We start from the raw sequence: 21,688 nt of genomic DNA, 5'->3' as shown, positions 1-21,688 counted from the left end.
CGTGTGTGGTGTGCGTGTGTGCGTGCGTGTGTGCAGGCGTGTGTCCAGGATTGCCCATATGATGCATTACAGCACCATGACTAAGATGATGTAGCTGGAGTTTTTCATTATAGAAGGAGGTTTTCGACCTGTCATCTGTACTGAGTTGTGTTAGTAATATAGTATAATTTTTGTTTGGGATCTAAAAAGATTATGAAGAAGGTAAAGGATACCAGTAAAAGATTCAATATTCAATATTATGCAAAAGCACTTTTAACCACACTGTAATAGACGAACCTGCTCTGCTGCATTTTATATACCGCTGTCCACTTTAACCTTATCAAGACCCAAACAGCTAATGGCCCAATGTGATCAGCCTCTCTTAGAAATGTAATTACGGTTTTAAAATGGGGATCTGATTGCAATCATAAAGAAAGGGGAAAACAAGACACACTTCTGAATCTAAAGACAGCTAGTGGAGCAAAGGTACAGTATGAGGTAATGACGTGTAGGAGGAGAATGGAGGAGGCAACGAAAGCTATGAAAAACGCATCGGGATGAGTGGGAGTGTGCAGATGACTGACAGAGGCCTCGCTGATATGATATCAGTTGAGGGATTCACAAGAGAGACACATAGACCAGCCCACAGCCAGTTTTTATGACCACAATCCTCCAGTGCGGCGGGATCCTCAGCTAGCATCTCTCCATCCCCCTCTTGGTTACTTCCAGGGCCTCAGGCAATGTGGGTGGGAAGTAATGATTTATACCTCGACATGTGTGCATGTGCTCTCAAGACATAATCACGCTGTCCTGGAGGCTGCACTTAGCATCCTACCAACACATTATCAGCCGAGTAGAGTTTATGAATGGCAAAAAGGGCTGGGCATGTATCATTGATGTGCCCAAGGAAGTATTTAACCAATTGCATCAACTGGTGATGAATATCTAATATGTTGTGCATTTAGGTTTACATTTGGTCAAGTCGAAATGTCATATTTGTGTTGTGTGCCCAATAAATGTAATGCTGGTAATGTAGTTGATTATTTACTGAAATGGCAAATATTCACTTTTAAGTTGCCCTTTTCTTCCTCCTCTAGCACTAGCATCAAGCACTCACATTCAGTCACCAGTGAACTGTACACAAACACTAGGGGAAGGCAGGTCAAGTGTTTTGCTCAAGGACATAACAACAGTATACAGCACTGGCTGGATTTGGGATAGATCCATTACCTTAAGATCAGACACAGCTTGTTTCAGGCCAAGACCCCGTATTTTCTGTATTTCTGTTATCTGCTTCAGGACTACGGATGTAAATGAGCCTTATGGCTATAATCCTGCATGTTTGCGTCTGTTTTTGTTGCTTCAATGCAAATATTCATGAAAGTGCATTGTCCCCATCAATAAATAAATAAATCCTCAAGCCGATTTAATGGACTGGGGACTCAAAACTGTCACTGCATATAAGACTGTGTTTTTGCTTTTGCAGAATAATTGTTTCTGATATTTTTGACTAGGAATCACATTTGTGATCCTGTAGTGTAAAAGAACACATTATGTTATTTAATGTTTAGAGGAAAAAGAAAAAGTATGACAATTTACAACGATTTAACAAAATAATGTGATCTTCATGATGTTGAAGAATCCTACGCGATGATGTGCGTGCACTTGCATCAATTTCATTCTAAACAAATCCTCAGAGTCAAAACAAATACAATTTCATGACTCATTGAGATTTATTTGGCTTTTCACCATAACCCTCTAACTGTTGATAAGCCCATTTAAAACTATTTTTCACAGTTGGCTATATGGTCCATCGTGTAACCAACTGGCAAATTAACTTGTTAGCTACCACAGATACAGGGATTAGATGGTCATTACAAGAGCCAAGTATGGCAGTTTAACTCAATAATTGGATGTAACAGAGAAGAGAGTGGCATGCTTGTACTCTGAGCGTAGGAAAGGTCAGAGTCTGATGATATCAAACAGTCTGTAGGAGAAAGCGGGGTGGGTCACGCAAGACATTTCTTATTTCAACATTTTGCGGAGATACTAAGTATGCAAGTTCTCCAGAACAATGAGTAGATACCTCTAAATCAAGAGGCTTTAATGTTACATAGAAACAGAGTAAAACATATTTTACAATGATTGCAATGATTTTACCCAACCCTCCCCATAACAGGAGAGGGTTGAGGGTTGGGTTAGTCCGAGAGCAGGTTTGGGTCACTATTCTGAAGGGTGGACACTAACCTTTGTAGCAGAATGACATCTTAAAGCATTTGTATTGTTTATCTGGTAAAGTTAGAATATTGGTGGTGGTCTTTCAAACAAAGGAAGCTCATGATGTTTTCTATTCATTATCATGGACCTGGTTAAACCTGTACCAAAATTGTACCCTACATTTCTACAACAGCCTTTTTATGCACACAGGATTTATTTAGACTTTCGACTCATAGTTAAAATTCAGCAATTGAATTAAGCCTAATATTTAGGAGGAAATGTATAGGCTATTCTACATCAGCAACTAAATCAAGTCCAAACGCTAACATGGTTTAAACGAGAACAATAAACTTGGACCAAACAAAGAACACCTGGGACTAAACTAGAACTAAACCAAGTCAGACTGGGACTAAACACAGAAACCAGGTACACAGTTGAGCAAACTCTGAGCTGTTGTGCTTGTGTCAAGGGCCCTTGAAACCACTTCCTCCTTCCTTTTCCTACGCACTACACAGTACCCACACAAGTCAATTATATTGAAAGCTTCCATAAAACAAGTAGTTCATGACTGAAATGAAGTCCATCCCTGTCACATTGGCCTCAATAGCTTCAGTTTTCCTCTTGTAGCTTCACAGTGACAGCAGTTAATGCTAATGCCGCTCTCACAGACAGAGCATCAGGAGGAGGAGCTTTTTTCCCCCTTTTTGCGGAGGCAGCCAATCAGCATTCAGCTAGTGGGTGTTACAACCTGTCCTTTGCTTAGATGCCGAGCCTCAAAGCAATCAAGAGTTAGCCAATCAGAGGCTGCATTCTAAAAAGAGAGCTTCAATGGGATTTCCCATAGAGCTTCTCGCTCTATACGGACAGGGAGACTACATGGAGGACTTCTCACACAATTGAACACACTCTAGTTAACATGACATTTAATAATCCAATGACATTTCTGGAAACTTTCAATGGGAACTGTAACTTGGAAATTGTAAGTATATTTTAAAAATGTTCATTGAATAAACAATTACTCACCTATCAGTTACTCATTAATGATGTTTTTGAACCATAAAACGCATTTGACACGCACCATAGAAGACGTGAGAGGCTCCATATCTCAAAACAATAACACAACTTTCCTAACCTTAATTCTGCTTAGTACTCTTCCTAAGCGGTGGGACAAACAGCAAAGTTTTTCATAATGATTTTGTTCAATTCACCTGTCTCTAACTGACAGTGGGCGGGGGTCGGTGTCTGAGCACAGATCTGTACAGACTGACACATGGGCACAAACTCCGAAAACAATGTATCGCATTATTGTAATACTGAACGAGTCCACTCCATTTACAAAAGCTCTTCGTTGTATAGGCCACACAAAACACTGTCCTCTTCAAACCCTGGTGTCAGAAATGGCAATGATTTCTTTGAGACTTTTCCTTTTTGCTGTGATGAATATTTCAGTGTATAACTTTCAAATCAGATTCTTAAGCTGCAATTGATATATCTGTCTGTAAAGAAGCAACCTTCAATTACATTTATTCCATGTTTATTCCCATTAAAAATGTATGACACTGAAAATTTCCAGAATTTTGCCACCCTAGTTGTAACTAGTTGAATTTGTACTTGATATAGAGCAAGAGCATATTCTCCTATTGCAATTTGCTTGTACAGTACAATACAACAATGTCAACTACAACTGTTCACATCGCGGACTGTAGGACACATGGATCGTGCTTTTAATTCTTATTTGCAGTAAGGGATCCCACATCTAGGAGTGCAGAAAATGCCAAACTGGACGCGGAGCCTTCAACTCTAACCAACTGCCAATTAAGCTGCCCCTGGATGTAACCCGAAGGTTTCAGTCTCACAGCAAGAGGATGGAAGCAGTCTACATTTTGCAGCGCAGCTCCACCCAAGCCTCATCTCTATAATTTGATGAATGTAACTCTGTTAGTTCCCCGAAGTAGCCTATTTTCTGTCATTCACTTTGACTTTCATTTTTTGGAAACACTTAACACTTACTACAAAACCAAGTTACAATAAGGGTGATAATGTTCAGTGTATAATCATTTTGGTTTAACTTCTTTACTTAAAACCAATTGCATGCACTCACTATTGATGTCTTACAGTCTTCCTCACCACAACTACGACATGATTATATAAGTTTTCTGCTTGGCTGTGTAAAATAACTATAAGTCATTACTCTTTCATTGATTGCGCTTTGGTTTCATGATAGCGTCCGTTGCCACAGGTCACTCGGTTCACTTTGTAGAAAATGGCTTTCTGTGACCAGAAATGATGTGGCCATTGTTGATGTAGTTATTTTTATGTCCCAGGTGCAGATGATTCATTTTTACCGCACATCAAAGCACCTGCTAATTTTGATGTCGCTGAATATCTGGTCTTAAAAATGGCAAGTGTAACTTTATTAAGGCTTCGCTGCAATTTTTTGTGACAGTTATTTAAGCTTACATCATAATCCAGCCGGCAGCTTTCACGTCAATTGAGTTACACAGCAGCTTGTGTTTAAATGATGCTACTGTATACGTCTACTAAATGGATTACATGTCACTCACAGGGCTATTTACGGATTATTACCAACTCTTATGGACAATGTCTCCAAATATAGATTATTACTAATAGCTTTAGGCTTTTTGAGGTAACATTGTAATGGACTCATCAAACAACATTTGTAGCTCGGTGTATCAAATACATATATTCCCAAAATATAAAGCATATTGAATAACTATTGATTTTTATTCATCTTATAAGGACAAATGATGGGAATGATGAGAAAAATCTTTACACATGAAGAGACATTGAGGAGTAAAAAATTAATCCAAAACTTGCATGCTGCCAGGGGACCTAGGGATTAGGTCATGTGGCCCATGCACAATCCATTTCCACTACACAGTTTAAATTTTTAGGGCACCAGAATATACTCCTGCTAATAATGCTCGAAGAAGACAGATGATCTACTACAGTGACCCATGTTGCAAATTGTGATAGTCAGTCATTTTTGACTGACGTGAATATCAAATTACCCAAATATATAAGCAACACAAATGATGCTGACATAGTTATGCAATATTGTGCGGTACAGATCTCTTATTTAAAACTTAACTATACCATGCTGTATATTATAAAAGTTTCCTGAAGCACTATTTCTGTCTCCTTCATGAATTCTGTATGAACTGCATGTGCTGCTATATAAACATCCAAAGAGCCCCGTTATACTGAGAGCCAACTTTCCAGCCTGATTCAACATAGCTATAGGAAAATACTGGCGGACATCCAGTCAAGCGTAACAGAAACTGTAACATTTGAATACAATCCATTCTGACAACAAGCTATGCGGACACAGCAATCTCATGCCTGCTTAATAAATGTAAACCCATAGGATATAAACGGTGTAAAAGTAATTATGTTGCATGCTGATAGTGTGTGTGTGTTCCTGCATGTTAAAAGCTTGATGGGTAACAGCAGAACCATGGCACCAGGTGTCCAAACAGAAACAGCTGAGCACCAGAAGGACAGCTGCTTTCTGGTGTGGTGGTCCTGCTCTACTGGGACAACCAAACCCTCAGTAGACCCTGTGTGCCAACTTATCAGTGACAGCACTTCTGATAGACTTAGTGTCTGTGCCACAGTGATTGTTGATGTTGATGGTGTTTGTTAATAACTTTGAAGAAAGATGTCATAAACGACGTATCTACATCAAACACAGTGCATAGATTTTAAAAACGACACAATATCTAAAATGTCTCATAAAAACTACAATACAAACAATAATGCTAATCAAAACAAGAATGCACTTTTATTACAGCAAAATAGTGCACAGGTTCAAGCCATCCTGCAAGCAGCTGTTCAGGATATACGCCCCAGTGTTCTACCCATAGGATATATAAAATGTGTTTTGTTTTCAGTGTACAGCAAGGAGGTAGGCACAAGGCGGGCCTGAGCTTATTTGTTATGATGGCATCGTAAGACAGGCCCAGTGCGTACAGTGCAACCCATTGGCCATAGTTGCGTGATGATGGCCTTGCCAGAGTACGGATGCTGCATGTTGTCACGTTCTCGTGAATTGTCGTTATATTTACTCAAGGGTGGCTAAGTCCGATACAAAGGACACGGAAAAGGATTCATGATGAAGCGGTGATGACGAAATAAAAAAGGCATGAACGGCACCGTCCACACCTCAGCCTCTACTCGGGCCAAGCCGAAATGGGGTCACTGACTGATAATCAAAAGCACATTACGGGGGAGGTGTTGTCATCAAAGACTGCAGGATGACATGTCACCAGACAGATATGGTTAGGGCTCAATCTGGGCACAACGCTACACACACGTCTATCTCTCAAGATCTATGACTGCTGATCAATTTAGCACTCAAGTGACCACACCGACAGCTCTCTTGAAGCCTCCCAAAGACTGACTCGCCCCTTACCGACTTACCGGATTTGAAAAACGCCGCTATGTCTGCTGCGTCCTTCGCAGCTTCTTCCAGTCCCTCCGCTGCGCTCATGGCTGCGGACGCACAAACTGCGATAGAGATCCACCGAGGTTTTTATCCAAACGCTATTGCAATGCCTTCCTATGAGCAAAACTGTGCCCCGACGCCTTTCATTGAGACAGATCCGGTCATACAATCTGTGCTCCCTTCAATAAGCGACAGACCTCCTCCTCCATTTTGGCCGAGAAGGGAAAATCCTGGCGACCGGTATGCGGCGCTCCCGAGTATGGGACGTGAGGCAGAGGAGGAGGAGAAGGAAGAAAAGGGGTGTAGTAACGAAGGCTGAGGTAATAGAGGAGGGGATAAAGCGGGAGAGAGGAGGGCTATTCCGTTTCGGGGTGTGTGTGGGGGTGGGATATCCTGGGATTCCGTTTCTGATGAAGGGGGGGAGAAGATGGGGATTGGTGCATTGTGCGCACAGCCCAAGAGTGCACATCAGCTGCAGCCCCCCAGCATCACACACTGCGGTGCTGATGCGGGTTACGTGGGAGTCGTTGCAGCTCATTTTTCATTTCTTATCAAGATGTTACAGATGATGTCATTGGAACAGGGGCAGCATTAAGTAGTAGACATCTGGTTATCTCTCGCATAGCGACTCTCATACAGCAGTGAGCATATAAAACACTGCATCCATTAGGCATTTTTTATGTTACATCAGCCCGACAACTAACGAGGCAATCTTTTAGCTTTACGGAAAGGGAGTGGCATAGATGATGCTACAACAGGCCAATGAGGTCATTTGTCCGAAAATTTAACTTTGTTCAGTGGGCAACCACTGTGTTATTTTCCAACCCAGATTATGTGTGAATTACGTCTGCCACCTAGAGGCGAGCTCTGGAAATGCTATTTAGTTTTTTTTAAATACCAAAATCATGTGTTCGCACTTGAGTTCTTGGTTGACTGAATGAATACGACCTGCGAGGTTATAGCCAGTTATTGCTGAGAAATCCAGCGCGCAAAAGTTACGTTTCTTTCTTTTTACCAAGAGACTGTTGGATAGGCTAAATCTCGCAATCCGCTCTGATGAGAAGATTTTTTTTGTGACAGTTTGTATGCCTTCCCTGTAACCTCCCAGACGGAGAGAGATAAGAAAATTAATATGTAACTTCCTTAAAAGCTGGCCAAGCTTTACTTTAACTTGGACCCCTGCTGGTGCGCCCAGTAACCATGGAAACTTCCAACAACATACCGAGATTTCCACTCTTGTTTTTTTCAGGGATGCTGCGTATCGATATCTAAACAACGATCGATGATCATTTTAGAAGAGCAAAATAACTTGATGATACAGAGAGAATAACCGCGGAAGAGCTCACGTAAAGGAATGTAATCGCAATGACGTCGTCGCCCAATTCTCGCATCACTAAAGTGAGCTACAGGATCAGACCCAGCCAGATTGCAGCTCCTTCGGAGATATTCAAGGAAATTCAGGTTTGACGTTTTTGCATGATGCATTTGAAATATATATATATATATATATATATATATATATATATATATATATATATATATATATATATATATATATATATATATATATATATATATATATATATATATATGACACAGGCACTGGATGGAAATCATAAAGTCCCCTTTAACCCTGTTGTATTTTATGAATTGGGTCAACCCCGTTTAAATGTCTGCTAGGTTGTCAGATGATTAGGTGACTCACTTTGCACTTTGATATCACGGATCTCCAGCTGGGGCATTTTTTAGGGGTTAAATCTTTTGGATACTACCAGGTCGTGTTTATATGCCCTAATCCACTAGATGGCGCCATGGACATGGAGTAGAAAGTTATGTGTGGTGAAAGTTTTCCATTTGATAAAGATGCAAGGACTAACGATGAAATATAGAAAGAAGCTATCCAATTATTTGAAAATATCTACACTACCTGGTGCATGTGTATGCTCTAAATGTGTCCACATGAGCTTTATACGAGGCCACTCATATCATATAACTACAAATAAAGGCAAGGCAGGTTTATTTGTACAGCACATTTCATGTCAAAGACAACTTAGTGTGCCTTACAGCAACACCAAACACACAAAAACACAACAAGACACACACAATACAATAAAAGCAATGAGATAAATAACAATCAATATAAACAAATACATAAATAAAATTAGTTAAAATATGTTCAATTGCCATAAGCAACAGTAAATCCCCATGCTTTCAGCCTGGACTTAAACATAGGCATAGCCTGTCTCACATCCCCATGGAGGCTGTTCCAGGCTTTTGCTGCATGAAACTCAAAGGCAGCCTTAGTCGTGACTCCAGGAACCGCCAAGAGACCGCTTCCTGAGGTGGTTCATATGGCTCTAACACGTTAGCCATATATTTGGGAGCCCGACTAAGAAAAGACTTGTAGACAAGCAGAGCTATTGTAAAGTCTCTGAGAGACAGGAAGCCAGTGCAGTGACCGGAGCACTGGACTAATCTGGTCGTATTTCCTGGTTCTGGTCAGAACAACTGCAGCAGCATTTTGGATGTACTGCAGCTGTCTAACAGCTCGTTTAGAAAAGCCTTGAGGAGACCGTTACAGCAGTCTAACCGGCTGGAGACAAACGCATGAATTATAGTCTTTCACACATTATTTTTTTTGTCTTGGCGACGTTTTTAGATGTAATAGGCCACTGATGTAATAGACTTAATAGGACTGTTAAAATTTAGGTCAGAGTCCATGATTTCCAACTGTTGTTCATGTTCATGCATCTGTCCGAAAAATTTTACTTCGTAGTAATCTGGATAATTTGTCAAAAGGCAAATATCACGTGCAATTCCTGCAACCGTTAGCCTAAATAATAATAATAACTAGACTGCGGAATTGCGGGAAGCGAATGCAGAAATTGCATAAACTCTTCAAATTGCATAAATTGATTAATTTGCATAAACTGGTAAAATGCATAAAATGTCATGTTGCATAAACTGTATAAACTGCATAAAGTGGTAAAATGCATGAATGGGTTAATTTGCATAAATTATGTAAATTGCATAAACTCTTTAAAATTCATAAATCCTAAATGGCATAAACTCTTAAGTTGCATAAACACTTTAAAATGCATAAAGTGGTTAATTTGCATAAATTGTTAATATTGCATAAACTTTTATATTCCATAAACTGGTCAAACTGTTGAAATGGCCTCAGTGCTTGATTGGCAGAAGCTGCACAAATGGCTGAAAGGCCTGGAGTCTCCCCATTGGCTGGATTCCCCCATACACGCCAATGCAAACATTTCAAACTCCCGTATAAAAAAACTGGAAAACTGCAGAAGGACGATTTTTTCTCAAAACCCACAAGTTGCAGAAGCTGAACATGCACAAAGTGCAGAAATTGCATAAAATGCAGAAAAAAGAGCAGAAAAGCATGGATTTGCGGCAGCCCCATTATAAGTCAATGGGAAAAATCTCCGACATTTTGGCCGATTGCGGAAAAAACGTAAGTTGCAGAAGTCCCAAAAGTAATAGTACCCTTCTCCTCAACATGCGGAACGTTTTGATGCATAACTTGCATAAATTGCACAAAGCATGAAGGTGCTGAAAGAATTCCGCAGTCAATCAATAATAAATAATAATACAATATCTCTATAGGGGATGTGTTTTGACGTAGGCCCCCTGCATGCATGGGATGTATGAAATTACATACTTCTATATCCCAGCTCCCGCAAATGCACACTGCCATTGTGTCCTTGGGCAAGACACTTCACCCTACTTGCCTCCAGCGTCTGCGTACATTGGTGTATGAATGAGAGACTGAATGGGTGACTGGTTCCTTACTGTAAAGCGCTTTGGGTCCGATAAAGGTAGAAAAGCGCTGTATACGTTGAGTCCATTTACCATTTACCATGAGATGCCCGGAGTGAAATTAACTTTGGATGAACCTGAGTGTGCAGGTGTTGTTTTGAGCACGATGTTAATATTACAGTAGCTTATGAGCACAACTGCCAATCCAGAGAAATGTAAAAACATTGCTTAGCGCCTTCCTCTGTTGCAGCATCCAAAATCTGTTTTGCAAAATAAATTGTTTTGGTGTGAAATGCTGTAAAAATGTCCAAAAAACTGAGGGAAAAATAATAATTCTTGATCGATAGAAAACAGCTGATGATTATCTCATCTCAATTTTTTTTTTTTAACTTGTCTTAACATGTAATTTGTTGAGGACGTCATTGTTTTTAAAGCAACTGTGAAGGCTTAAACATCTGATTTGTCTGAGCTGTCTGTATCAGCACGAGTCTCCTCAGAGAGAACACCGGACTTCTGTCTCCCTCACCCGTTTCTTTTCTGTCTTTCTGTCTTTTAGATCTCACCACCCTCTCATTTATAATTTACGCTCCCTCTCCTGTTTCACGGTAGCTCCCAACCAGACAGTCCAACATAGAAAATCAGTCATGGCTGTCTGAAAAATTGATGACCAAACTGCTTTTAAATGCAAAGCTCTGCAATCATTTATTCACTATCAAACCATCAGTGGGATCCGTGTAGAGTGAGCGGTGCCAAAGTGGAGCGAATACCGTTTCACACTAATTTGAACATTTTTACAGGGACAACTTGAGACTTCACACAATAACTCACCTGATTGACACTGAATACTTTAAATATTATAGCAGCCTGTATTTTTGTTCCACCAACTCATTTGATGTTTAAGGTGATTGTGCCACATCACATGCATTATTTTAACTTCTATATCATTTCAGTTAATGTCTATACCAAAATGTTTATCAAGGATAAATAATTACACACCATATTCTAAATGATATAATAAAATAAATACATAACAACAGTATAATATTCTGATATGACCTAATGAATGTATTGCATTGGTTCATGTTTCAACAACTAGTTTTGGAAATTCTTCTTTCTATACTTTGTCTGTCTCTGTCAAAGGGCTTTGTAAGGGGAGCAGAGGACCTTGATAATTACCTTACGGACAGGTGGTTACCCGACACCAATGCCCCCTCAGTAGACACACACATAATTTCAGGGCAGTAACCTTTCTCACATGGCAAATAAGAAGGCTGATTGCTCACAAACTGCTGCAAAGCCGCTTGTTCTCTGTCTACTTGTCTTTGTTGTGAGCTGTAACTCTGTATCGTAACGAAAAGCTAAGCTAATTAGGAATGTGAATATGCCTTGAAAGGAAGTGTCAGAGTGAAAGAACCTCAGCGATGCTGCATTTTACGGCAGACTATCAGAACAAGGTAAGGTGACCCAAGAGTTCTGAAGTTACAGACAACTTGGCTTCTTGACTACCTGCTTTGCAATTCATGATTAATGTGGTAGGATTAGAAACAGCATATAAAACTCTTACGGGTGCTGGGAGAAGCCAGATGCAAATGAGGAAAAGGATATTTGTAAAGCATTCATTTTATTAATATTAATATAAGACTTCAGATTGTCCTGTACACACTGTGCACAGAGTGCTTATGTGTGGAAATGGTGTTTGAATGTCAAATAAAAGTGTCTGTCTGTCTGTCTGATAATGATAATGCATCGTTTGTATGCTCATTGCTCCGAATTTGCTCAACACAGTCCTATTCTCTGCACATTTGATGATGGGCTAGCCATTTAAAGGGTGAGAGTGTCCGCTCCAGTCTCCACTGTGCACACGCTAATGAGAAAGTGATATGTCTTGAAGAGCAGATATGCTACACTTTACATTGGGGATTTGAGACTTAAGTCCACTATGTATGGCAAAATACTCTGGAAACGGATTATTGCTAAAGTGATCCAGGTAAGATGAATTTGTAATTGTCAATCTATACAACAGGAATCCAATATACATCAACAACGTGGTAGGTTAAGGTTGTCTTCAAGAGTTAAAGATATTTTCTGTTTTCGGACTGTTCATGTCTTGCGTCCTTCTGTAAATGGACAACACATCATGTGTCTTAATGAATATTTTCCTTCAAAGCTGTACAGCCTGTAATTTTCAAGCAACAGTCTGTTTAATATTGTAGAGCCAGTCTGCTTTAAGTTAAGCTCAAGGGGAGGCTTTGTTTGTTGGAGCTAACAGCTGAATATATCAAGGCATGTCTTCTGTCAGTTGAGCTGTGTTATTGTTTTAGTGGGTGATTGTATTGAGTGTTTGAACTGTCTGTCAGATACTCTTTTTTTGTAACTTTTCCCACAGAATAAATAGAAAAGGTGAGAAACTTTGACAGGTTTAGCAAACTTACTTTTTCAAGTATACTTGCTTGCTTTTCCCTGAGCCATAGCTGTCTGATGGTCCCTAAATGGACTTACAGAAGCATTTCTTTTTTAATAGTTCCAATTTCCAAACAGTGTGAAGGAGAAGAATTATGTTTTCTTCTATTATTTTTCAGAATCAAACGCCTTCATGAATCTACTATAATCAATCTATTCAAGTATTCTTAGAAAAAAAGCATCAAAGCTCTGAACTCTTGGTGGATAATCCATTTGAATGTTTTTACAAGTGTTTTGAGTCCTCAAGAAACACTCAATATGACGTCAATGAAAGTATTTTAGGCACAGAATAATTCCTACAGTCATCCGTGTTTATTCTCACCAGACCCCAGGACGGGTAAATGGGAGAGTCTAGATGCTGCCCTGTTGCAGCTACAGTACCATGCATAGCAGCCAGTTTAATCTAATTTATTGGCTGACCTTGTGCCTGCGTTACTAAGCAGCAGTGCTTAGCAACCTCATTGTGGTTGATTTTACTGTCCCAACATCCCAAACCGAAGCCTGCTCTAATCTGCATTTGTCCAATCATTTGTTGCGCAATTGAGTGTAACATGGGGAAAGTTAGTCACTCTATTTTGGTTATAAAGGATCTGCATCACATATTGAGCAAAGCTATATGCCCAAAGGATATCCTGTGGTTCTAATGCATTGTTAAAAGTCTTTCTAAATGCTAATTATTTTCAAAGAGAAGGTCAGAAAGTCTGAGATATATACCATTTGTTTTAACTGTTAAAATACTGAGTGCATCTCATCTGTTTAGCAAAAGCTGAAAGAGGAGCGTGAAGCCAAACGGGCACAACTGGATGGAAGACATGACTACATCTTCAGCATTGTGGCCTCATGTCTGGGACTTGAAAAATCTGATGTGGAAGATGCCATACTGGAGGGGAACCAGGTTATTTCCTTTTCTTATGTCTGCTAAAATAAATAAAAATATACACATGGAAGAGATCTTTTTTTTCTTCATAATTGCTGATTTCAGATTGAGCGCATGGAGCAGTTCTTTGTGTCCCAAGGCCTCCCGCATCTTATGTTTTACTATCAGGACACAGAGCCAGCTGAAGCAGGTGAATAGTAGTGTGTTGTTATATTTATCAGACTTGACCTGTCAGAGGTGGGTTTCGAATGTGGATACCTTTTGATATTCTTGCTCTCTTCAGTCTCAGTGGCAGGAGCAGCTGGAGCAGCAGTGCCTGTACCATTGCCGCCTGTGGTACAGCAATCTAGTGCCTCCAAGAGGTCCAAAGTGTTTGTGACAGACGGCAGAGATGTAGCCTTGACTGGAGTGTGTGTCTTCTTCACTCGAGCCAACCCTTCCAAAACAATCACCTCAGAGAACATACACAGGGTGAGTCAGGCAGCAGACACAGCAGCGAGACTTTACTTTCAACTGTTTCTTGGCACAGATCATTTTATACTTTATGCTGAAAACAAAATGGAAATTGTGTACTTTGAAAAGCCAGTCTCAGCCAAAATAAAAACAAAAGTTGTCTAATTGCATGTATGCCTACATAATTGTACAATATTTAAGTAGCACAGAACTTGGAGAATGTGAACATCTTCAGTCATCCATTTGAAAAGGAAATACTTCAAGCACCATTCTGGAATTGCATGAATAGCCTGTAAGGTGCAAGTGTATAGATAACCAAAGTATGCATAAAGTACCAAGACTGCAATTTCTCAACATGCACTTGAACCTTGAACCAGTCTGCTATTAAGCTGAAAGAAGAATATTTGATACTGTAGGAACAGACAAAAGCAGTGTCAAAAATAAAACGGATATGCTTGCTTTCACGGTAGCCTCTCTTGGAGACCTTTAGTATGTAACTAGTGATCAGGACGGTTTACTTTTTCAAAGCTCAATAGGAGGTTTGGCATTATCACAGCGATACCAAGGGGACTCCAGTGTAGCCCATTGATTCTTGTTAATCACCCGCTGACAACAACACAGCTAATAATCACCAGCTCTGAAAGCTAGTGGTCACGAGTCACTTCAAGGCCTTTCTAGATCACGAATATTAGGGATGAACAAGCTGGATGAACAAGAGCTTTACATTGTATGATAGACTGAGTGATAGGCTAATGTTGCTAATTAGAACAAGTTATAGTAAACAATTGCTACATGCAAAATGTATAGCCCATATTGGCCACTCAAATATGCCCAAAATCCCAAAAGTAACTTGGTTCTAGACTGGAATTTGCTGCTATCTTGTGTATTTTACGCTCATGGCGTTTAAGCAATTTGTTTTGCTATCAAACTCACCCTTTAACTATTTATAGGGCAAGTGACTATTTTTGGTAATTTCCGTACACTTTGCATATGGCCTCTCTGCTGCACATCAGTATGGTAAAGAAGCATACTAATGGCATACCGCCATTAGCTTAAAATACACAAGCTTAAAGCATACTGCTTCTTTACCACTGCTTCGGTCACACTCTCAACTTCACTCAACCAATCAGAAGAGATCACCCTACATCACAAATCCCACTACTGTGGCATTTGGCCAATCAGCAGAGACCGGTCGCACTCTCAACTACCTGTTTTCTCTGAAGTCTGAAAAAGACCCAAGTCTGGCAAATTCATGGTACATTTCTTTACATAACTTGAAAACTAACCATGGTAAGTTGATGAAACTCACACATTTTATTGGTGAATAATTGTGCTAAGTGATGATATATGTGTTGCTTTTGGAGGATGTAGTGAAATAAGTGAAATTACAGCATGAAAAAGGTTGGCACCATAATTGATCATACGCCCAGTTCACTTAAACCTAAAGTTAATTCGTTTTGTCCATTTGGACATGGGCGTTGTACCTATTACATATTTACAGTATTTTCTTGACAAAAGCACTAATAAACCCTCGAACTATGTTTTTATGTTGCCAAAGATTATCTTTAGTAACATTTTTAGGCAAACAATATTCAATGTGACTGATGCCGTCCACTGCACGTAAATCACATTACAGAAGCTCTTGCCTATGACAGGTGCGATCATTCAAACATCGATATCACAAAATACAACGCCTCCTGAATACCAGCACTCCCCGAGACCTGAAAGTACTTTTTGTATGTTTCATCTATAAATCTTTGTTTCGTTTTTTTACTCCTTAAAAGGCAATGAACCAAATATGGTAACTTTGCTCACATTGATTTTCTGCATGATAATGAAACATGTTGAAAAATGTTACAACAAAGTACGTCAATGAGTGCCCTATAAAGGTTTAATTAGAAGATACTGTAAGGTTTTTGAGGACTCCAGCTAATGTAAGAGGGAGATACCATAGGGATCACTAGAAAGAGACCTATTTTTCCTGTAGGCCCCTAATTGCTTTTCAAAGAACTACCCGTACTAATTGACCTTATTTCTCTTGGTATTATAAATTGTGCTTTATTTCAGGATATAAACTTCAACATTTTGGACACAACTGAAGGAGGCCTATTAAAAAGTGTGGAGCAGCTCCTCTCTGAAGTTTTCATCCCTACTTTGAGGAAGATGAACCATGGCTGGGGAGAGCTGGCTAGTCCTCAGGCCCAGGCTGTCAAACATGACTTCATATCATCATTAGAGAGCTTTGTGAATGTTTTGGCCGGAGCACAAGAAAGCCTGCAAGAAAAGGTATCCAAAATGTCCTATTAGTGTAGTCTTCATTTTTTGAATTGAGGAAACAAGTTGTATGTTTGATTGTTTTTTTTATTCCTTTTATTTGGTTGGGATCGTGCATGTTAATGTTCAACACATTAATTTGACTTGTAAACCAAAATAATTACAGGCCTAAAAAGTAAGCATGATGTGGCTGTGTTCCAGGTGACATTGAAAGAGTGTGATACTCTTGACCTGCGTGCGATGAAAACCCCAGCAGACTACATGGCCGCGGCACACGGCACTGAGACCACAGACAAGATAGAAGCCTGCATGAAAGTCTGGATCAAGCAGATTGAACTGGTAAATCACATGAACTATGGAATAAATATTCAAGGCAGAATCATATGTAATAAAGATGCAGTACCTGTTTCTTTAGCAGACTTTAAGACAGGGTTCTTCTGATAAGATACTGGCCTAATAAAATAAGACCTACACTTTCAGTTGTTTCAGCGTAACTGTCTCTATAATAATTTACTTTAAACCAAGTATAACATACACCTTACCGCGTTAACAATTGTAGGTTCTGACTGAGAGTGACCAGTTGAGAAAGGAAGCAGATGATCTTGGCCCTCGTGCTGAACTGGACTACTGGAAAAGAAGGATGTCCCGGTTCAATTATCTCTTGGATCAGCTGAAGAGTCCCGATGTCAGAGCTTCATTGGGGGTGCTTTTGCTCGCCAAGTCTAAACTCATGAAGGTAAGGTTCATAATAATAACTACAACAGTGTTGATAAATAATATTCAAAATTCTATCTTCTCTTTTCTAGACATGGCGTGAACTTGACATAAGGATCACTGATGCAGCCAACGAGGCGAAAGACAATGTGAAATACCTCTACAGCCTGGAGAAGTTTTGCGACCCACTGTACAACAGTGACCCTGTAATTGTTAAAAGACTAATACAGACAAGACAAATACACTTTGAATGTACTTGTCATTCAAATACACTTTGAAATGAAAATACTCAGACAGCCTTCCTCTCTCCGCAGGTTTCAATGGTTGACGCAATACCAAGTTTGATCAATGCCATCAGGATGATTCACAACATTTCCCGCTACTACAATACGCCTGAAAAGATTACATCGGTTTTTGTGAAGGTCAGTGGACTTGAAATACAAAGAACTATTGATGTTCATTGAGCACATCATTTTATATTTAATGTCAGAATTCATATGCAATTTGCTGCTCTATGAACTACTGAAGCATATACTGCCTCATCTTCATTGTTAATTTGTTACAATTTGCTACAGCGCATGACTTTTTGTGGACTTGCCTTTTAGGTGACGAACCAGATGATCACTGCTTGCAAGGCGTACATCACAAACAATGGGTCTTGTACAATATGGGACCAGCCTCAAAAACAGGTGTCTGAGAAAATCAGAGCTTGTATCTCTTTAAACAAGGTAATACACAGAGTAAAAGAACATTTATCGTTATGCCTAAACTATATCTTGGTGCTAATATTTTGTCTCCTGCCATAGGAATACCAGCATTGTTATCAGAAGACCAAACAGAAGTTACAGCAGACTCCGACAGAAAGACAGTTTGACTTTAGTGAGATGTACATTTTTGGAAAATTTGACTCGTTCCAAAGACGACTCAACAAAATCTTGGACATGTTCAGCACTATTTCAACCTACTCTGTTTTGCAAGACTCTATGATTGAAGGACTGGAAACGATGGCTACTAAGAATCAGGTTTGTATTGTATGAAAACAGAACTATATATAGCTGATGTGATCTATATTATGTCAAAATGCATCACTTTACATAATTGTGACTTGCTACAAGATTTCAACTACTGTGTATGAATTGTAAAAAAAGATATGTATTCTTCTTATGGAACGCAGACTGCAGAAATGCAGGGGAAATGGGAGGTAATGTGTTCTTTTACACCAGCCATTAAATGCATGGTCTCACAATACTTCCATCCAGTTCATGTACAAATAATATACATGACATAGTACCATTTTCATCATTCTCATTTTATAATTTAGTTAACATCATGTATATGATAACAACAATTTTAGTACACTGTGCATTTAATGTGACACATTACTGTGTTTCCTGCTTTATTATTGTTTATGCCTTGTATTGTATTACTTTAGGGATTTGAATACAAAATACAAGTGCGTAATCCCAAAGTAAAATAGTACATGCATGTCATGTAGTCATTTCAAAGTGGCAAAAGCCCATAATACACTTCATATGCTGTATATTTTTTGTGTGTGTTTTTTTTAACTCAGACAATTGTCCAGAACATGAAGAAAAAACACTACAGTTTTCTGGATCATAGACGAACTGACTTTGACACTGACTATGAGGATTTCTGCAAAAGTACTTTGGAGCTCCATGTAAGTGAGGAGAGTCAGAAGCAAATAAACATAACATAGAAAGTAAGCAAACAATGTTCTACTTTTATGCAGAATGACCTCAAGAGCTTTATGGACAGCACTTTTGAGAAAATCCAGAACACAGAAAGAGCATTAAATGTGTTGAAGAAGTTTGAGAGGTAAAATTCAAAGCAATTTGTTTCCCATTCTAATATTAGTTGTAGAGTTTTACTTGAAAATACTTGACATTAATATTAAACGATACGTCTTCTACAGACTGGGGATCCCTGACCTTGGTATTGAGGACAAGTACCAGCGCATACTTCAAAGTTATGGCCGAGACATTGAAATGGTCTCCCGAATTTACATCAAACAAAAGCTAGACCCTCCCATTGGCAGAGACCTTCCGCCTGTAGCAGGTCGCATCATGTGGGCTCGTCAGCTGTACAGCAGGATTCAGGGCCCAATGGACCTCTTCCAACAAGTCAGCAAAAACATCTTATAAATTTAGTAATTATGAAATAGTGGGGTAATGTATCAAGTTGATTTTGTGTGGTGCAGCATCCAGGAGTTCTTTCTACAGCAGAAGCAAAAAGAATAATCAAAAATTACAACAGAGTAGCAAGAGTCCTGCTGGAGTTTGAGATACTCTATCATCAAAACTGGATGAAAAAGGTACTCCATCTGTCTCTTGTCTCAAACAAAAATGTTGCTAATATATTGATTTTGTTTGCTAAATATGCATTTCTCCTCTCAACACAAAGATGGAGGAGGCAAGAGCAGGTCTCCAAGTCTCTCTCTTGGTCAGGTCTCAGGCAACTGGAGAGCTGTTTGTGAACCTTGACCCTGAAATCCTGACCCAGATAAGGGAGACAAACTGCATGAAAAGAATGAATTTGGAGATCCCAACATTTGCTACGGTGCTGCTGCTTAAACAGGACAGCCTCAAAAAGAACTACAATAACTTACAGGTGCTTTTTCCATACATGTAGTAGTGTTAATTGTGCACAAATGCTGTAATTTATGCCACTGATATTTCAGCTAATGTTGAGTGAGAATACCAGAGTGCGGGCAAAGATTCATAGTGTCTTTGAACAACTCGCCACGCCACATGTTGCGAAGGTATGGCATGTCTCCATTTCATCATTTTATTCCTGTGCCTTTCACTCAAGTTTTCCTCTTTCCAGCCTTTTTACAAATATTTACAATTACATCAATGTAAAATCCCACTCTTGCCAGGTGGATGAGGCCATATTGCCAGGGTTGACAACCCTCAACTGGACATCTCTAACTATTGACAAATACCTCTCTCGCATTGAAAAAGCCCTTGGTAAACAGTGGATTATATTCTGATACATTTGTATTGGCTTCCTGCAAGGCTGAAACGTGGTGTCCTTGTTGAAAGTGCTATTCTGAATTTACTTTTTTTTCCCGTTTCTCCCCGGCTATTTCTCTGCCTATCTCCTGTCTCTCTAGAGGACCTTGAGCTGCTGATGGATAGGGTGAACGACTTGGTTGAGTTTCGAATTGATGCAGTATTGCAGGAAATGAGTGCCTCCACGCTGTGTATGCTGCCGGAGGACGAGCCTGTGACTTGTGAAGAGTTTGTTCACACAACCAGGGTACGCAAGCTGTTATCACTGTTCATTCATGTTATTTATTTTAATTACTACACTAATTGACTCTAAATACAATTCACGTCTTGCCAATGCATAAAATCATATCTTTTAGGACCTTTGTATCAAACAAGCCCAGATACTGAATACTAAGAGCTCACTGGTGGAGGAAGCCGCTAATGAACTTATCAACATGCTGATGGAGTTTGACCAGAATCAAAGGGAGGACACAGAGAAAAATGAGGGAGAAAGTCCTCTGGAGAATAAGCCTGTAGACCACATAGAAAGCGATGGTACTGCAGTTATAACTTACAAAACTTCTTGCTAACTGTGTCTTTGCATATCATCATACTGTCTGGCATAGATGGCACTTGTATACGGTTACATAAGAATATTTATATCTCAGGTGAAGATGAGCACCGTTCAGAAGGCCGTCTCGTCTCCAGGAATACCTTGATGCCACCTCCGAGCGTCAGCCCCTCGTCACCCCTGATGAGAAGAAAGAAGAAAAGGGACTTGATCGAAATCATGGAAGAGGAAGCTCAAGAACTGCTCTCCTACTTTAACCATCGCAACGTCGATGCCTTGCTCAGACTGACACGCAATACCTTAGAGATGTTACGCAAGCGCATTCACTCGTCCCAAGGGCATTTTATGGGTAAGCAGCGCTGAGTGTTTAAGCCACTGAAACAACTTTCCCATCATGAAGATTTCTGTTTTGTTGTGCAAACTATTTTATGTCTCCTGTAGCCGAGAGTGATTCATTCAGCTTCACAAAGAGCAGAGTTCAGCCTGCAATTTTCAGGGTGAATGTGACTCTCTCTATCCCAAATATTGCAATGGTGCCAACTCTGGACGAGGTTCAGCAGGCTCTGAATCGATCGGTGGAGTGTGTGGTTAGTGTCACTAAAGGAGTCGGCCAGTGGAGCAAAGAGAGGATTTCCAAAGTGAGTGCAGTCAAATGTGCACCATCTTTCACTTTACAATTACCTTAAAGCAGTACTACGTAACTTGTTTACCTTAATAAATCCTTTTCATAGTCCCTCTGCAACTTTACCTGCTCTGACCCGGAGACCCCACTACTAATAGAATCACGAAGAAGAAGCTAACAGGCTAACGGGCAAAGCTATCTGCGGGCTAGCGCCACTTAAACAGTATTTACAGCCATGGTTTGAGGGAAAAAAAGTATCTCC

General features: G+C 39.7%; 2 protein-coding genes across 2 annotated transcripts in view; one reads left to right on the top strand and one right to left on the bottom strand.

Moving 5' to 3' along the window:
• Positions 1 to 6,957, bottom strand: part of triob (trio Rho guanine nucleotide exchange factor b) — a 67,778-nt gene extending 60,821 nt beyond the window's left edge. Inside the window, exon 1 of the mRNA XM_079561150.1 lies at positions 6,640 to 6,957. Coding sequence (XP_079417276.1) covers positions 6,640 to 6,709 — 70 coding nt within the window. The 5' untranslated portion in view covers positions 6,710 to 6,957. The remainder of the gene's footprint in view (positions 1 to 6,639) is intronic.
• A 961-nt stretch (positions 6,958 to 7,918) lies between these two features.
• Positions 7,919 to 21,688, top strand: part of dnah5 (dynein, axonemal, heavy chain 5) — a 47,965-nt gene continuing 34,195 nt past the window's right edge. Inside the window, exons 1-23 of the mRNA XM_079561431.1 lie at positions 7,919 to 8,125; positions 13,665 to 13,799; positions 13,887 to 13,971; positions 14,071 to 14,252; positions 16,302 to 16,520; positions 16,710 to 16,847; positions 17,068 to 17,244; positions 17,315 to 17,428; positions 17,537 to 17,644; positions 17,828 to 17,950; positions 18,029 to 18,244; positions 18,397 to 18,423; positions 18,793 to 18,900; positions 18,973 to 19,058; positions 19,156 to 19,363; positions 19,441 to 19,554; positions 19,644 to 19,850; positions 19,921 to 20,001; positions 20,119 to 20,209; positions 20,356 to 20,501; positions 20,611 to 20,788; positions 20,902 to 21,153; positions 21,246 to 21,442. Of these exons, the coding sequence (XP_079417557.1) occupies positions 8,030 to 8,125; positions 13,665 to 13,799; positions 13,887 to 13,971; positions 14,071 to 14,252; positions 16,302 to 16,520; positions 16,710 to 16,847; positions 17,068 to 17,244; positions 17,315 to 17,428; positions 17,537 to 17,644; positions 17,828 to 17,950; positions 18,029 to 18,244; positions 18,397 to 18,423; positions 18,793 to 18,900; positions 18,973 to 19,058; positions 19,156 to 19,363; positions 19,441 to 19,554; positions 19,644 to 19,850; positions 19,921 to 20,001; positions 20,119 to 20,209; positions 20,356 to 20,501; positions 20,611 to 20,788; positions 20,902 to 21,153; positions 21,246 to 21,442 (3,288 nt within the window). The 5' untranslated portion in view covers positions 7,919 to 8,029. The remainder of the gene's footprint in view (positions 8,126 to 13,664; positions 13,800 to 13,886; positions 13,972 to 14,070; positions 14,253 to 16,301; positions 16,521 to 16,709; positions 16,848 to 17,067; positions 17,245 to 17,314; positions 17,429 to 17,536; positions 17,645 to 17,827; positions 17,951 to 18,028; positions 18,245 to 18,396; positions 18,424 to 18,792; positions 18,901 to 18,972; positions 19,059 to 19,155; positions 19,364 to 19,440; positions 19,555 to 19,643; positions 19,851 to 19,920; positions 20,002 to 20,118; positions 20,210 to 20,355; positions 20,502 to 20,610; positions 20,789 to 20,901; positions 21,154 to 21,245; positions 21,443 to 21,688) is intronic.

Source organism: Gobius niger, assembly GCF_951799975.1.
Source record: "Gobius niger genome assembly, chromosome: 8".
In the NCBI taxonomy this organism is placed as follows: Eukaryota; Metazoa; Chordata; class Actinopteri; order Gobiiformes; family Gobiidae; genus Gobius; species Gobius niger.
This window is presented reverse-complemented; position numbering and strand designations above follow the sequence as displayed.